Below are 17913 nucleotides of genomic sequence, written 5' to 3'. Positions count from 1 at the left end.
CTTTAATTCTGGCCCTGCAGGATGCTGTCTGATTGATAATGTAGTTGTGCTGTTATGGGTATTGCAATAAGGCCACAAAAAAGATGTTGTAGGGAAATACAGGGAGGAGGGAGGCCTCCCAAGGGATTCCAGGCATGGACGTGTGCAATGCAGGAGGTGGGTCTCTCCTAGGCCAGCCCCACCCAACTATTCCTGGCCAGCTCCCATCACCATTGATCTATCACACTGCATTGTGATGAGCTGCCTTTTCCTACCAGTAGACATAGAGGGCACAGACTTTGTCTTGCTTCTCTTTAGGTCATTAATCCCAAGCACAGCACCCTGAATATGAGAGATGTTCAATACGTATTTGGAAGGAAGGAAGGTAAACTAATGAGTCATCCCTTGTGCTTAGAACCTAAGATGTATAAAATGAAGCAGTGGCAAATGAAAAGTAAAAAGCTTGGAATCAGATTGGATAGAGCCTTGTTTGCCAAGGAGAGGGATTTGGATTTCATTTGATCAGCAATTGGTGGTCACTGAGATATTTTGGAGAAGATCACCTGCCATTACTGGTCAAACGAAATGGATGGAACAGAGAGGTGAGAACGTGGACAGCAAGGCCAGATAAAATGCTATTGCAACAGTCCAGGCAAAACATGACAGGCACCTGAAGGAGAACAGTTCTGATGGATATGAAGAGCAGGGGATCGAGGTGGGACATATAACAAAGAATTCAAAGGATTTGATGTCTTACTAGATGTTTGAAATACTTTCTTAATCCTTGCTTTTCCAATATTTGGTTAGGTTTTTAAGCAAGTGGTTGTTCTTAATTATGTTTCACTTGAGTTAATATTAAATTGGCTGACATGCACTGAACACATGTGTGGTAGGCAGAAGAATGTCCCTGCAAAGAAGTCCATATCCTCAGCCCTGGAACTTGTAAATATGTTAGGCTATATGGCAAAGGAGAATTAAGGTAATTAAATTAAGATAATAAATTTGTGTTGTTTTAAGTCACAATTAAGTTGTGGTAATTTGTTACAGCAGGAAAAGGAAACCAATACAGTATGTCGCACAGAGGGCTGGGCCGAGGGTGCTGGTGACCCAGCCAGATCGTAAGTCTTGCTACAAGTGAGCTGCAGACCGAGTGCTAAAGAACTGACCATTTATTTCAAATGCCCTTCACTTGTCATTCCTGAAATGACCTCTCAGTGGGCTAAAAAGATATCTATTTCAAGCTAAAAGACATGGCATAGTTCTTCTCTGCCCTTTCAAATTTCTTTTTTATACTTGAAGGTCCCCATCATTCAGGAGGTAGGATTTATCCCAACAGACAGTAGATTTCCACCACCAACAGTGATTGAGTCAGTGGTGGCTTTTCTCTGTTAAACATGACAGGCGTATAAAAAACATTAAGTTAATTCTCTTCTTGAGGCATCCAAAGATGAAGTAACTAGTTTAAAAGTAGAGAAAAGCACTCCAATGCACTCCAACGCACCAATACATCATCTCATCCAGCTGTAGAAATGCCAGGACGTAGGTATCACTATCCTCACGTTACACGTAAATAAATTGGAGCTAATAAAAGAAAAATGAAGCCAAGATCCAAACCAGGGTCTCTAGGACTTCAAACCTTGGTTCCTCCCATCTATCTCCTCGTGCAGATTCTCAACAAAAACTATCTCAAAGCATTACTCCTCCAGAATCTTCAGAAGTCTATATCAGGTAATGAAAAAAATCCCCGTTTTCTGTCTGCAGTGTGCAGCTGTGTGCACGGAGTGTGCAACAGTGGGATAGACGGCGATGGAAGCTGTGAGTGCTACTCTGCATACACTGGCCCCAGCTGTGACAAGCGTAAGTCCTGCCGCTTCCTTAATGCCCCACCAGACCGGACAGGCACAGATGGATGCCTTTCAACTTTGTGTTCACATACCAGGGCTCTGCGTGGGTGAGGCACCATCAGATGTTTTCCCGGGAGAAAACCAAAAATTAAAAAGGGCGAGAAATGAAAGGAGATGATGGGAGGGGAGGAGAAGGGAGGGAAGAGATGGCACAGAAGAGGAAGTCATGGGAGGTTTGGGAGCAATGTACCGACATAGCTATCATTTAGGAAGGTCAAGCTGGCGGCGGTGCGGATAGAATAGAGAAAGTTGGAAAACCAGCTGAGGCCATGGCAACAAGTCAGCCACCCAGGAAGGGGGGCAAGGCATGTTCTCAAGTTCATGTCTCCAGGACAGAACACATGCACAGGACATGGAGGTTCACTAAGGCTAAGCGATTCACCAGAGGTCACAAAACTACCAAATAGAAGAGCTAGAACTCAAATCATTTGAAATTCTTTAAATGCTCTATCACACTGGGTCCAAGCATGAGATAGGAACCACAGGGTGATTGAAACAAGGGAAATTTAATAGAATTAGTGAGCTATGATAGGAGAGTGGCTATAAAAGCACAAAGTGAACTCTAGGGCTGCTGGAGCATAACAGAGGAAACTTGGATAGGGGTGACCATCCCCAAGGCTGAGTTCAAACCTTGTTGGAGAAGGGCTGGTGGCAGGCCCCTGGGTAGAGGAGAAGTTTGCTGGTTTGCCCAAGCCAGCATGGGACCACACTCATCCGGCAGGCAGGCAACAATGCTCCAGGGCGCAGATGAGCCAAGGCTAGGGGTGAGCAAGCACACAGAGGGAGCTGGAGGGCTGCGGGTGCCAAACTTGGAGTGTGCAACATCTGTGTGTGGAAAGGGCTGTGGGAAGGTGGTCACTGGGTCCCGGCTGAGCATGCGAGGTCACAAATAGACTGTGCACTCTGAGTGATGGCTGAAGCAGAGCATCACTGAGTGTCCTCACACGCCCGCCCCACTGACAGACTGTACAGCAGTGGCAAGCAAACACAGCAGAAACACAACACTGCACAAAGGAAGCAACGAGACGAGCCCCTTTCTCCTGCAGTGGCCACCCAGACCCCCCTACTGGCCAAGCTTCATATATTACTATAAAGGAGAAATAGAATCCAGTCCATTATCAAAGAGCAGGTAATGAAGGGTGAATTTGGAGCTTAGCCATTAAGAAACTGGACGTTCTTCCTGTGACACTAGCCTCACTTAACTTATCCTCTGGATTTTACTCTTCTGATCTGTAAAATGAAGGGATTGGACAAGATTCAAATTCAACAAATTCAAACTCATTTAATGGAAAGTCACTGTGGGGCTATGCACAGTAAGGAGGATGAATAAAACACAGCCTTCTTCCTGTGGAGGAGACAGGCATGCAAATGACTGATTCAAATCAACAGCAGAATGAAACTCAGGTGGAGAGGATAACCCCTTCTGTAGACCTCAGTCAGCCTCCTTCCCTGGCCACTCCTATCATTGCCCAGCAGACTCATGAGCAAAGACGTTTTTAATAAGACAGCATACCCAGCCCAGAAGCCAGCCTAATGGAGAACAAGGACAGATTTGCGTCCAAATAACAAAATAATTCTGCTGAGTCAAAAGATAAACGATAGACTGGAACAAAATATTTACAACCCACATGGCAGAAAAGTTTTCATAATAATATGAACCCAATTTTAAAATTTGCCAAAACTTATTCTCAGGAGAAGAAATAAGAACTAGCCAACAAGCTACTTGCTTAACCCATGCAGAAATGCCAATGAATCACAGGTTAATTTAAAACTATAACGAAGTGATATTTTAAAGGTTTGGAGGTTTGGTTTTGGTTTGGTTTGGGGTTTGTTTTTTGCTATGTTACACAGATTGCAAAGATAGATAATACCTACCTGTGGGTAACAGAAAAATTACAGTACAGTCAATGGGGAAATGAATTGCTACAACCTATGAGGGAAATTTAGCTATTAAATTTTTTAAAGTATGCTTACAGTTTTCTGCCATAGCCCCCATTCTAGGTATTTACCTGGAGAAAGAGAGAGGCAGGCACCAGTAGGTAAAAATATATGTACAAAGAAATTCATGACAGTATAGTTTGTAAGAACAACACGAGCTAGACACAACTTGAATGTCCATCAGTAGGAAATGGTTGAGTGAATTGTAGCACATCCTACTCCCGTTAGGATAACGCCAGCCGCTGCAAGAACCAAACACAAAAATCCAACCGCTTAACACTAAGATTCCAAAACTGTACCAAGGCATCCCCCAAGCTACCACACCAAACTCACAAGGGTGTCATGGGATATTTTAAACTTTTGAGGGAGGCAGCGATGCATCCGTATAATACTGCACAAATTGCTAGCTTGAGTTAGTTCACAATTTCAACATTAGGTATTACTAGATCCCTTTCAATGATATCATCCTTACAAAGCTGTGTTTTCAGTGGTTGCTAAGATAAAAAGCAAGTAATCATGCAAAAATCCTTTCGAATGGAATGAGGGAGGGAGTCTCCAATCTGATTCCGAGGTTTAAGACATTGGGCAGTGTCCAAAAAGCTCACACATTCCACTTATAAGTAAATATGGTTATTTAAGAATGAAGTAAAAATATTTCTCTTTATACCAACCACATTACTTTTTCAAATTGTTACTGAGGTCTCATGACACACTTACTGAATTCCTTGGTTCTAACAACTTAATAAATGGACCTGGTGGATATTTCTTTTAGACTGGGGCACCATGAAAACATTAAGACACTAAGCACCATGACCCGGGAATTTGGGGAACCTCTAGCTTAACATAACAGAGGTATAATTCTTACTCATGTACAGTCCTGTATGGGTGTTCATGGTTGACACCAGCTTCCCACCACATGGTGATTAAGGATCCAGATCTTTCTATTTTGTGCCTCTGCCATTCTGTAGCACCTCAGAGTGCTCTGCTTTGAGCCATGGAAGGAAGAAGAGAGGATGGAGAAGCCCCTGCTTATGAAATCCAGAATGACACATCCAACTTCCTCTCAATATCCCATCGATGTAAAGTCGTCAACATGACCCCACCTAGACACAAAGAGCGGTTGGAAATGTAATCCTTGAAAGGGCAGCCACTTTCTGGCAATGATTCTACTTTACGGAAAGAGTTGGGGGGTTGTTCTCTACATTTGGTTCAACTAGCCACTGTTGGGGACAATTCTCCATGAGTATCTCATATTTGTATGCTTCTTGAGTGCAGCACACTGACTGCTCTTTGTTCCAACATCTTGTCAAGGATGTTTATATTGCAAACAGCCTTGGAAGATGTAGGGTCTCCCTTGGGAACCAAGTGTAGGCATGCGTACTGCCCGTTCAAGTTATCAATGGATTACCTTTCAGCTCAAAACTCATCTTTTTTGCCTCTTCTGTGATAATGGAGGGGAATTTGTAAATATTTCTCATTTGCCAGCCAGCAAGATGTAAAATCTTATGAATAGAGGGTGCTGGAGGGACACTGAAGAAGGAAGGTTTATCTCTTCCTGTTTCTGCTTTCGCCCACTCACCAGGGCCCCAAAGAACTTGGGTTTTCTCCACTGCTCAGCCCTCCACAGCTTCTCCAGTGCTAAGACCCTGCAGGGCTCGGCTTCCTCCAGTGTTTGCCTACTGTGTACCTTGTCTAATGCTTGACTCAAGTGGCGGCAGCATAGCCAGGAGCCCCAGACTCCACAGACCTGTGTCCCACCACACAGAGTTATGCTTGCTGTTCAGTATGCCTTCTCCTCTGGGCTATGCTCACCAAGGGCCCTGCAGGGTTGGCCATCTGGAGAGCCAGCCATGCCCCCCTCTCTCCCACATGGCTGGCCCCTGTAGCCGCCCTGGTCCCAGCCACACACAGAAGTATACTACCCTTCCGAGGGGGTAGCTTCTCAGCTTCCAGTTCTGGTAGCACCCAGTGGCAAGCAGCTTCCCCGGGCACCAAATGAACCCTCAGGCTTGGCATCTCCTTTTGGATGACCTTCTTTAGAATTCTTTTTAACTCTCATGAGTTTTCTGCCGATAATTCTTTACACTAAAACATTCCCTGTTCAAATAATTGTGTATGTTAAAAAAAAGAAGAAGATAGTAGGAAGGGAAAAATGAAGGGGGGAAAATCGGAGGGGGAGACAAACCATGAGAGACTTTGGACTCTGAGGAACAAACTGAGGGTTCTAGAGGGGAGGGGGTGGGGGATGGGTTAGCCTGGTGATGGGTATTAAAGAGGGCACATATTGAATGGAGCACTGGGTGTTATACGCAAACAATGAATCATGGAAGACTACATCAAAAACTAATGATGTAATGTACGGTGACTAACATAATAAAATAAAATAAAATAAAATAATTGTGTGGTTTTGTCTCTTGCCTGGGCCCTAAATAATACATTGCCTATTATTTAAAAAAACAAAAAAACAAAAACTTAGGTTCCCTAAGATTGGGGCTCCTCCCCTGTAATGGAATCCACTGCAGCCCCTCTCTGCATTGCTCCAGGGAACTTGGGGCTTAGAAGAACTGGTGCAAAAATGCCGCCACTCTGGCCACTACTCTTGATGTGAGTCATAAACTGTCCTTCACCTCCAACCCAGGAGTCTCATAGCTTCTACCAGCATCCGTGGAACTGTATTAGCCCAACTTCTTAGCTTTGCACATTGGATAATACGTCAGATTCCTTGTAGTTTTTGACAAACACCTGTGCCCCCCTAGATGATGAAGTATACAGTTATTAGAGTTTAAATAAGGACGCCTGGGTGGCTCAGTCGTTAAGCGTCTGCCTTCAGCTCAGGTCATGATCCCAGGGTCCTGGGATCAAGCCCCATGTCCGGCTCCCTGCTTAGCCGGAAGCCTGCTTCTCCCTCTCCCACTCCCCCTGCTTGTGTTCCCTCTCTCGCTGTGTCTCTCTCTGTCAAATAAATAAATAAAATCTTTAAAAAAAAGAGATTAAAATAGATCTTTAAAAACCTCCATAATATATTGTTAAATTAAAAATCAAGTTGTTAAATATCTTCACAGGATTCTATTTTGTTTTAAAAAATCATCTAAATAAATTTATAAGTGAATGTAGTATATTGACTGTTGATATTATTTACTTTGGGAGTGAAATGGAAGAATGAGAATCAGAAAACAGTTAATTTTTACCTTATACATCCTTTGTTTTTTGAATTGTCACAGTGAGTCTTTTTTAATTACATTTTTTAATCACAAAGAACACTGCATTGGTTGAGTTTTTTAGAATCAGTTATTCTACTAATGTGGGTATCTCAACAATCTTGCTTTGCAGCCATCCCTGAATGTGCAGCCTTGCTCTGCCCCGAAAATTCCAGATGCTCACCTTCCAGCCAAGATGAAACGAAACTGGAATGCAAATGCCTTCCCAATTACCAAGGCGATGGCCACTACTGCGAGCGTGAGTCGAATTTAGATCCTGCTAGCTCATTAATTGAGACGTTTAAGTTACTCAACAGAAAAAATAAAACAAAACCTCACAACCTCTCTAATATTAACACAATGGCACTTCAATTTATCTCTGTGTTAAGTTGAGTGAGATATATAACAAGTGCCGAACATGTGCTCATCCATGATAGCTTTTCAATAAATGGCACTCACTCCTCTATTATCAAAGCACATAAATAGATTTTTTACACATAGTTTTATATCAATTGTACTGCTGTTAGGATAAAATACAGTCTTTCTTTCCTTCTTTCTTTCCTTTCCTTTTTTAATTTAAATTCAATTAGCCAAGGTATTAGTTTTTGATATAATGTCCACTGATTCATTAGTTGAATTAAAGAGGGCATGTGATATGATGAGCACTGGCTGTTATATTTCCTTTCCTTTCCATGCTCATTCGCTTTGTGAGAGATTGTGATGTGTATTGGTTATGAACATGAACTCTGGAGGCAGACTGCCAGCGTTCAAATCCCAGATCTGCTTATTACTATATACATGACCTTGGACAAATTCTTTAACTTGCTTGTGCCTCCATTTTCCTATCTATCAAACGGGGATAATAATGGCTCCTTCCTTACAGAGTTGTTGTAAGGATTAACTGAGTTAACGTATGGCAAATGCTTAGACAGGGTCAGTACCTATTATAAATACCACAAGCATTAGTGCTTTCTTTCATGCTATTTTATATTTAAATCCACACATAACATGACATAGTAATATATCAACACAGTATTTGTAGTTATAATCTCTGACAGCCATATATAAATCTGTTCAACAGGGGGGGACATCAGGTGAACTGTTTATTACTCTCTCTCTCTTAAAACTATCAAACTGCCTGTGCAACTTTGATGAGCTCATACCCTGTCATTGCCATTCAAGCCATCAACCCATGTTTACAAGCAATCTGTCATCCTCATGCTCATTGCACGTACCTGGAACCAAATCGGCACAGTTGCACATGCCAAGAAGGCTACCACGGGGATGGCCAAGTGTGCTTACCAGTAGACCCCTGCCAGACTCACTACGGAAATTGCCCTACAGAGTCTACAGTGTGCATATATGATGGGCCCGGACAGGTGAGAACATGGTGCATGGAACTAGGGTGTCTAGAAGTAGGACAGCCCACCAAAGCTAAAACCCTGCCATGGTATCACTTGTCTGCTAGGTTCTCCCACTTTGCCCTTTCAATGCTCAATTTGGGCTGCCTCTCCAGGTATACCTCCCTGAGCTCAGGGCTAACCTCAATGTGTCCCCTCTCCAGTCCATCCTCTGAACTCACACTTTCCCAGCACCCCCAGGGAAAACATAACTGTCCTATGTTCTCTTGTGTCCTGGTCCTCAAGGGTAATTGACAAAATATATACACAACTCAAATTAGATTAACAAATTAACTGTTAACGAAGTCTTGGGTGAAAAGGTCATTGACTTTCACCTGCAATCCTCTATGCCGTCTCATGTCTTTTCAAGGTGAGAGAGGACTCTTAGAACTAAAAATATTCTGTCCCAAAGAGATGAGCCCTGATAAAATGTCAGGCAACCCTGACAGATTGTAGGGAGCAGAGAGGCTATTCTGGGCTGAGACCCTGTCCCTCTAAATCACATCATGACCTTGACTGGTAAAAAACAGCCAGGTCCAGAGACCTTTGCTGAGGAATCCAGTTGAAAGAGCCCTTTCACCAGTACCTCATTCATCCATCAACTATTTAGTGGGTGCCCACTGCATCCATAACTGTGCATCAAGCTCAGTGGAGGAAATCTCTCTGTACAGAAGGATATTGCTGCCCTGGTAGGAGGAAAGGCTTCAGTGCCTGGCCCAACCAGAGTCATGTGTCCCCAGCAATCCAATCACCCTGAGGCAATGCTCGGGGAGTTCCCTGCAGAGAATCCACCCAATCTTATCTTCCGGGGGAAAAAATGTATATCACACACTATTTCTACTATTAATGTCTGAGGTGGGTTTGGAAAGAAATTCAAGAATCTGAGCCTCCATCCTCAAAATGAGGGCCCTTATGGGAAAAGCCACATTAGACTCTAGCCAAGGTCCTGGACCCTGGGAGTGAGATTAAAAATAAATGTTGTCTTCAAAAAAAAAAGGGAGAAACCCCCCATTATTCACACAGAGGCGGGGCATTCATTATTCCCATTATTCCAGAGGAGGGTTCCTCAACTTTGACATTACCAGCATTTTGGACTGGAGAATCCTTGGTTGGGGGGGGCTGTCCAGGGCATTGTAGGATGTTTGGCAGCATCCTTGGCCTCTGGTGACACTGCCCTCCTCTCCTGCTGTGACAATCAGAAATTTCTGTAGACATTGCCCAACGTACCTTAGGTTGAGACTCCTGGTTGAAAACTACTCTTTTAGAGCAATAACATCTCCCATCTGAGCCTCAGTCTCTACTCACCTGTAGACAATCTAAAACCAGGAATTATGGAGCCAGAAAGGCCTAGGGTTAAGAAATAAGAAAACTGAAAAGGTGAGCTTTACAAACAAGGTGTAATTTCCCTAAGGGTGAAATACATAGACATGATTCCCAATTCCGAATCCTTTGACAAATTTTTAATTGAAGCCCACACTTTGGACCTGCCCCAAGTTAGTTTTTATGGCAAAATACAGATGGATTCAAGAAGGATGTCAGCTTCTGTGACTAATGAGGACCCTTCGTTTTTCTCTCCTTGTCTTCTGAAGTCTCACTGTGAGTGTAAAGAACATTACCGCAATTACGTCCCTGGAGTGGGGTGCAGCGTGATCGATGTCTGTGAGTCTAGCAACCCCTGTCATAGGAACGCTAACTGCACTACCATCACACCAGGCCAACCCAAGTAAGTCTGTTCGGTTCTACCACCTTCTTTCCAAGTGGTGGCCAGTCAATGCTGTAAGTTCCTCTAAGGGCAGGAAATGTATCTTATTCAGTCTTGTACCCACCCTCAGCCCCACCTCTCAGGATGCAAGGAGCATGGTAGTTACCCAATACATCTCTAATCACTGCATCATTCAACAATTGTTTCCTTTGTAATGACCATTAGAATGTGCTGAGGTACGGCCGTGGCCTGATAACTCGGTAGTAAGTGGTTAGAGCGTGGGAGAAGGAAACCACAGTTGCTGGGAAAACGAAGGTCTGCTGTGATGACAGGCATTTGACCTCAAATGTATATGCCTGTTTCCTCATTCATGAAATATTGCTTGCTAGTGGTGCCAAACAAGACTGGGGAAGGTGAATAAACACCAGTGGTGCTTCCTGGACTCCAGGTTTTAAGAGAAGGGACTTACCGAGAGTAAAAATATTTGTGTAAAAACTCCTGAGGCAAAGGCAGCTTGTGTGGTGGTAAGAAGATGGTATTTGGGGGTGAAAGACCTGGGTCTGGGTCTCAGTATTATATCTACCAGCTGAATGACCTTGGGAAAGTGACACCATCTCTCTGGTCTTGGTTTCTCCGTGTATGAAATGAGCACAGTGATGTCTACTTCACTATGTTATGAACATTAATGTGAAAGAATGTTCTAGAAACTACTATAGAGCTGTATTATGTTTTCATTAGTGGGTGAACTGAGGCTAGAACCCTAGTCTTTGACCCCCAGACCAAGGTTTCTACCTCTGTGTCACTTTCTATTCTCATTGTCATCAGCATCTGTGAAGGACTCACGACCACTGTGAGCTCAAAACCATAGTAGACATTGAACCATGTAATTACTAACCAGTTTCTGTGCTTGCAGAGCCCCTTTTCATCTTCTTTGAAGTTTATTCTTTTTACAGTTGGGTCTCGAATGTGTGGATTTGCCCAGATAGGTTTCAGGACTGTCATGTTTTATCTGGGCAAATAAGTAGATCTGTACTCCCTGTGGGTAGAGTCAAGAGAGCTTGGATATCAGAACCCCTGGGTTCAAGTCCCAGCTCTGCCATTTGCCTTCACCTCTCTGAATTGTGTTTCCTCTGTCATAAAAGGAGAATTGTACCTCCCAGCAGACCTGTGACGAGGATTACATGAGAGTATATTCATCAGTCTCTGAGCAGAACCTGGCATATAGAAATCGCTCCACACGTGTGCATGCACACGCCAGCACACCCCAGTCGTGCATGTAGGCACATCTGCACCCAACACATGTGTGTGTACAGCCTACACACATTTCGTCATTCTCTCAGAAAGTCTGAGTACAATACTTTAAACACTTTCTCTCCTTTGTATTTGAGAGGATAGAATAAAAAATGAAACAGGAAGGAACATCAGAATAATGCAAGTGGCGTTAAAGCTTGTGTTTAGAATGTCAGTGGGGTACCACTTGATCCCCTTGATCCCCCTCCCCATAAATGGACTGTCTGGGCAGGCTGGAAAGAGGATGACGTTAAAGACTGGCTACGTTACACTGATAATGGGGCCATCACTAACTTAGTGCAGGTAATTTACTTTACCTTGCATAAAGATTTATTTTGTTTACACCTCTTCAATATGGCAAGGAGCTTATGCAGAATATTCAAAATCATACTGCATTAGTCACAGAGGTCCACCCAATAAAGAAGAATGGGCTCAAACATGGGCTCTCTCACTCACCACCGGAGTGACCTTGGACAGGCCATGTAACTTTTGCTTCACCTGACAAGTCCACTAGAGACCAAGAGTATCTCCTTGGAAAGAGTGGAGTTGATGCTTATAAGCATCCTTTTAAGCTATAAGCTCCATGTTGATTATTACTAAGAAGAAAAAATAGCTTCCTGCCCTGCCCTGGGCACTGCGTTTTAGAGCTCCCCATTCTGGCCCTCCACCAGCTACACCAGGGCAAGGGGTCTAAAGGAGTAAGGAGACATTCTCTCCCAGGGCCTGAGCCCCCCTCATAGACTATACTCAGGTCCCTCTGACTAACTGCCTTCAGACCAGCTTCCGGGACCAGCACAAGCTCTTCCTGGTACGATTCTCCCTAGGTTATGGCCAAGGGTTGTTTGCAGAGAGTGTGGATGAGCAACATCGTTTCCACCACTCCCATGAACACCCTCTTGGCTCTGGTTCCACCCACCTACTGTTCTTGAAGCATGCCATGATGTTCCAGCTCCATACACTTGCACATGCTATTCCCCCTGCTTAGACCTCATTCTCTCCTCACCTCCTCTGAGTCAGGCTAGCATACTGATCCTTCACTGTTCATCACTTCTCAGCCTTTTGGCTAAGATCAAGTGATCCTTTACTGTTCAGCTGAAGTGTCTCCACCTCTAGGATGTCTCCCCTGTCCTCCGGGCCCACTCAGCGTCCCCCTGGTCTCTGGGAGCACCCTGGGATGTTTCTGTACATAGTACATGCATAGTTCAGTCGTGATGAGCACAAACACTGCCACCTACAGGCTGTGTGATCTTGAATGAGATACTTAACCTCTCTGTCCCACTGTTTCTTCATCTAAAATGGGGCCAAAAACAGAACCCACCTCATAGGATTGTTGTATTAAATAAGAAACCATAGTAAGGCCCCTACCAAGGTAACTGGAATAGCAGCTATTAATAGATATTAGCTATTAGTATTACTGATCTCAATTCCCAATTAGAATGTAAGGCCTTGGGGGTCCGTGTCTTATTCATATTTATTGCAACAACTCCTGTCACCCATTACAAAAATGACATGAGTGACACTTTGGAGGAACAAATGAATCAATGAAGGACTGAAATGAACAAGTGAACCAGTGAAGGAAGCAACTGTAGTAAGTCTTTTGGAACACCCTATAATTGCACTAAATCTCATCCAGCACTCTATGTAATTAATTCCATCCCACAACTTATAAAATGCCAGTGGCTTAAGGGTATTTTTAGAGCTGTAAGACAGCAAGAGACCTTCACTCTTAATAAAGAAGCAATTTACAGAAAGGGGCCCTGCTGTGAATATGCCACGGCCAACTGAGAGCATTTAAGTCAGAAAACCATCTCATGAAATCTCAGACTCCGGACCAAGGTTTTAAACAACAATAAAAAGTATTTATATCCCGTGCAGTCCATTCAGCAGCGTCACCATTAAAATATGATTCTCCTGCCATCCTGAGGCAAGATAAGTCAAGTCACTTTATACAAAACAGACTATTGGTCTCATAACAACTTAGGGAACTTTTAGAGAGAAACATACTCAGCGGTTCGCACGAGTTACTTGCCTGGCTATTATCAGCTGTCTTCAAATGAAATGTATGTAATTTAGAACAAGGACTATTGTATCGCTCTAAGAGTTACCAATCCGCCCTGCCCCCCACTCTGTGCTTCTCAAATTCACTATCCTGGAACACAGGACTTGCAGAGGAAGTTGATGTTTGAGTAGGAAACTGTTATTTGACTGTATTAAGTAGACTCTTGATTCACTGTTCGATCCACCTGAGTGATTCCTTATAACAAGGTTTCTCAAGCTCAGCACTATTGACACTTGGGGCTGGAGAACACTTGGTCGTGGGGGCTGTCCCCTGCATTGCAGGGTGTTCAGCAGCATCCCTGGCCTCCACCCACTAGATGCCAGCAAGACCTTCACTTTAGTTCTGACAGCCAAAAATATCTCCAGACATTCTCAAATGTCCCCAGGGTACTCCGATTGTTCTATAAAAAATTCCGAAGTCTCAATCAGTAAATGATCTGCCAATCATCCATCCAGCCGGGAAACTCATACGTATCCTAGAATTCTCTTAAGTGGTATTTTCTCCAAGAACACGTCCCATATTTCTCCAGGCACAATTAGTCCCTTCCTCCTCTGTGCCCCATAGCATCCTATTCAATCCTCCATCGTGGCTCCTTCCGGAACTTCAGCTGTGTGGTTATGGACTTGCTCTGCTCTATCCTGCCCCCACCCCCGCAGGACTGGTGGCGCTATTGCCACCCTACCCTCTCCACCATCACCATCACCATCCTCGTCATCGTCCTCATCATCTACCAAGTACTGAGCTTTTCCTATATGTCTGTCACTGTAACAGCTGTTCTTCGTGCATCATCTCTTCCATCGATAACCCTAAAGGTATTAATAAACCCATTTCACAGATGAGGAAGCTGAGACTTTAGGAGGTCAAGTGGTCTTATCATGTTGCTCAAAATTGTTTGTTCTCAGGCCCATCTTCAGCATGTGAGACACTAAAAGGGCAAGATATCTGTTACCGTCACCTCTGTAGGCCTCCTCCCTGGCCAGCTTCCTAGAATTAAGTAGATACTTGGTAAATAATCAGTTCAACAATTAGGTATCATCCTAAGTGCTGGGACATAATGAGGAAGGAGTGGGATGTAGGTTCTAGGAGAGCTTCCCATCCAGCAGAGGAGACAACACCTCAGGGGCTCATTTTGGTGCAGAGGGTTGTGATGGAGGGGGTACCCACAGGCTGCTCCTGTGAGGGAGAGTCAGGAGGCCAGGTAAGACTCCTTAGAGCAGGTCATGCCTGAGCAGGAGGTGAGGCCGGGAGACCATTCCTGGCAGGGCACATGGCCTGAGAAGGGCATCCCAGTCCCTAAAAAAGAAGGCAATTTGGGATTGCTGGAATTTGCAGCATGCAGCAGGAAGGAGACATAAGCAAGTTCCCCCTTTGGGAGCCTTGCAGGCCATGCTAAGCACTTCAAACTTCTTCTGTAGATGAACAGAGTCCATGTCGTTTTAAGCACAAAGGTGCCAGATTTCCCTGTTGGAGAGACCGCTCAGAGGGTTGTGTGAAGAACCGATTTGAGGGGAAGGAAAGTAAGAGCAGAAAGGCCAGTTAGGAAGTCACCACAGCAATCCAGGCGGGGGTAATGAAACTCTGAAATGTTTGTTCAGGAAACGTGTTGAAAATATGTCTGTTTGCCATGGGACCATATTTGGAAAAAAACTGGACTCATGAGTGTATAACTGTCCTTTGGAAGCCTCTCGTCGACGTGACTCATGTCTGTGGTATGGACGGCCACAGCCTCCCTGCAGCTCTCATCTCCACAGTGCCCCTCCCCTACCTCGTGTTTGGTTCTCCACTTATCCCAGGATCTTGTGCAAAGGCACCTTCCAAAGCACCTTGCCGGCTTCAACCGGCAGTCAGCTCATCTTTGCTAGGTAGCAGTGGTCTGCTTGAGCCAGAGCTTACCAAGTCGCAAAAGCTGATGGTTAAATTTTCACGATTTTGCAAGCTGATTGACATCACACTGGTAGTTTAAGATTGGCCAAGGTGGGAGTATGATCCATGGAAATTGGCAAAAGCTGAAAAGCAGAGCTCTGCCCTACTCCCTGCAGAGAGCTGGTTATTAAACATTTACCAGCACACCACTACTGGTGAACCTCTAAACCTTGTCCTTAACTCTATTAGTCTTTTATGAAACTATTGTATAAAATCTCTGCAAATTCCATTATATATATATTTACTGCAATTCAATTGCCACTTATCATTCAACCGTTAATTACGTACCTGCCTGAACCACGCCCCCTGCTAGATCATGACATTAACATAGGGCATAAATATGCATGACCCTTGCCCTTACTCTGTTCTCAAATGAGGGAGTTGGACTGTAGGATCTCAACACTCAATGGCTCTAAGACCCTGAGAATGTGTTTTCACCCTCCCTGTAGATGCACTTGCCAGAAAGGTTACGTGGGTGATGGCTCAACATGTTATGGAAACATCATGGAGCGACTCAGAGAATTAAACAGTGAACCCAGAGGAAAATGGCAAGGAAGGCTGACCTCCTTCATCTGGCTCCTGGGTACGCGGCTACGGGTGCAGGTTTCCACATAAAGGGCAACCATCTTTCAGGCAAGGCATCTGCAAGACACAATCATTCAGAAAGGGGTGGGCAGGGAGGAATCTATTGGAATCGGTCCTCTAGGGAGGCATCATGCACGTGAGAGGGACAGAACAGGCAGCTGTTTCCAAGGAGACAAGGAGTTAGTGCCAAGCGGTCCAGCAATGCAACAGTTAGTAGGCAGAATGCTGAGGACAGGGTCCTGGGTCACTATAGATTAACAGGTCTGCAACAACGATGAAACAGGGCAGCTACTGATGTGAGGATGGAGACTATCCCTTTCCCTTACAGGTCTTCCAGGTATGAAGCGAGGTTGGCAGATAATACTGGGAATAGAGAGTGACTAAAACCTGGGGCTGTATCCATGCTCTGCAGTGGGTGCCACTGAATTTTGAGAATAGTTGGTGTGACCTTCTCACACACTGGTGGATGTTTAGCATCGTTGTCTTTCCCCCTCCCCCAACCACTAATCGTCTATAGTGACACCTCTTCTCCCAGCCCCTCAGGTGGGGTGACAATCTAAAATGCCCTCGTCATTTCCAAAAGCCCTCTAGGGGTCATGACCCAGCACCCCCTTGAGAATGAAATATTACAGCTGATTGCAGCATTGGACAAGACTTTCAAAAAGATACAAATTTGACCAACAGAAAGTAAAACACAGACTTGACCAATCAACAGAAGCCTTAAAATATCAATATCAAGAATCTACCAGTCACCAAAAAATGATTTCCCAGAAAGAGCACAGAGAATGGGTCAATGCCATGTTGTTGGCATAAATCCTAACATACAGCCTGCACAAGGCATCCTACAGGGAGTCAAGCATTTGTGGCATGCTTCTGCCTTCTTACAGCCTTCCTCTAACAATTCAAACTATCAGATGACAGCAGACGGGGGTGACAGAGTGTCCTTTGCAGACTGTGCTCTCGAACATTTCCCTGGACAAAGTCCCGTCGACCTTCCACACATTTATGAAGTGCTGGTCCATGTTGTCTGCTGTGTGACAGCCCAGAGCCCTCCCTGCTGTCCCAGCTTCTCCAACAGGATGGAAAGAGGACCAGCTACATAACTTGCAGGACACCATGCAAAATGACAAGATGGGGTCCTTGGTTCAAAAATTAATGAACATTTCAAGGTGGCCACAGCAGAGTATTAAATCAAGCATGAGGCTCTTCTGAGCTGGCCCTGGGTGGAACAGGGCTGTCTTTGCTCACCACGATGGCAAACAGCTCAGAAAGTCGGGCACCGGGTCAGGGACCTTCTGGGATTGACTGAGGATTTTGTCACATGACCCCCACAGAAGGTCTCATCCCAGGGTCTCCTTGAAGCCAAGGCTGTGGCTGCAAGAAAAACCACACAGTTATATAGAAGCTTTTGGGGCCATGGCATCATGATGCCGTGCTTTCTTAAAGCTTCCCAGTTTACCAAGGGCCACACATACCAATTAGAAGAGAAGAGCTCTTGAGTCAAAGGGCTTAAATGGACCACAAGGACCATTGTTTGATTTTACTCTTCATGTGGCACTGATTCATTTGGTGTTTTCTTTCTTTATGTATTTCTATTCCTAAGACAAAGCCTATGCCTGGCCACTAAGTAACCTGGGACCATTCACTGTGCTCTTGCCCACAGACAAGGGACTGAAAGGATTCGATGTAAGTATTTAAAATAAAGTGGGAAATCCCCATTAAAATTAAATCTGATGATAAGGATGCTGATTTGGGGGGGAAGGGGTAAACTTTTAGTGAAATATAACACCCCTACAGAAAGCATACAGATTGTAAGTGCACAACTCAATGCATCATCACAAAGTGAATGTACTTGTGTATCCAGCAAGACTATTACCAGCTCCCTAGAGGGCCCACCGATGCCCCCTCCCAATCATGACCCCTTCAAGGGTAATGA

The 17913-nt window shown here is 44.5% G+C and overlaps 1 protein-coding gene across 1 annotated transcript in view; it reads left to right on the top strand.

Annotated features, from left to right (window-relative positions):
* Window positions 1-17913, top strand: part of STAB2 (stabilin 2) — a 145665-nt gene that overhangs the window by 26720 nt on the left and 101032 nt on the right. The window contains 6 exon segments of the mRNA XM_021687579.1: window positions 1741-1836; window positions 7152-7277; window positions 8201-8397; window positions 10008-10141; window positions 15842-15975; window positions 17581-17663. Coding sequence (XP_021543254.1) covers window positions 1741-1836; window positions 7152-7277; window positions 8201-8397; window positions 10008-10141; window positions 15842-15975; window positions 17581-17663 — 770 coding nt within the window.

This window comes from Neomonachus schauinslandi, chromosome 5, assembly GCF_002201575.2.
Source record: "Neomonachus schauinslandi chromosome 5, ASM220157v2, whole genome shotgun sequence".
Lineage (NCBI taxonomy): Eukaryota > Metazoa > Chordata > Mammalia > Carnivora > Phocidae > Neomonachus > Neomonachus schauinslandi.
This window is presented reverse-complemented; position numbering and strand designations above follow the sequence as displayed.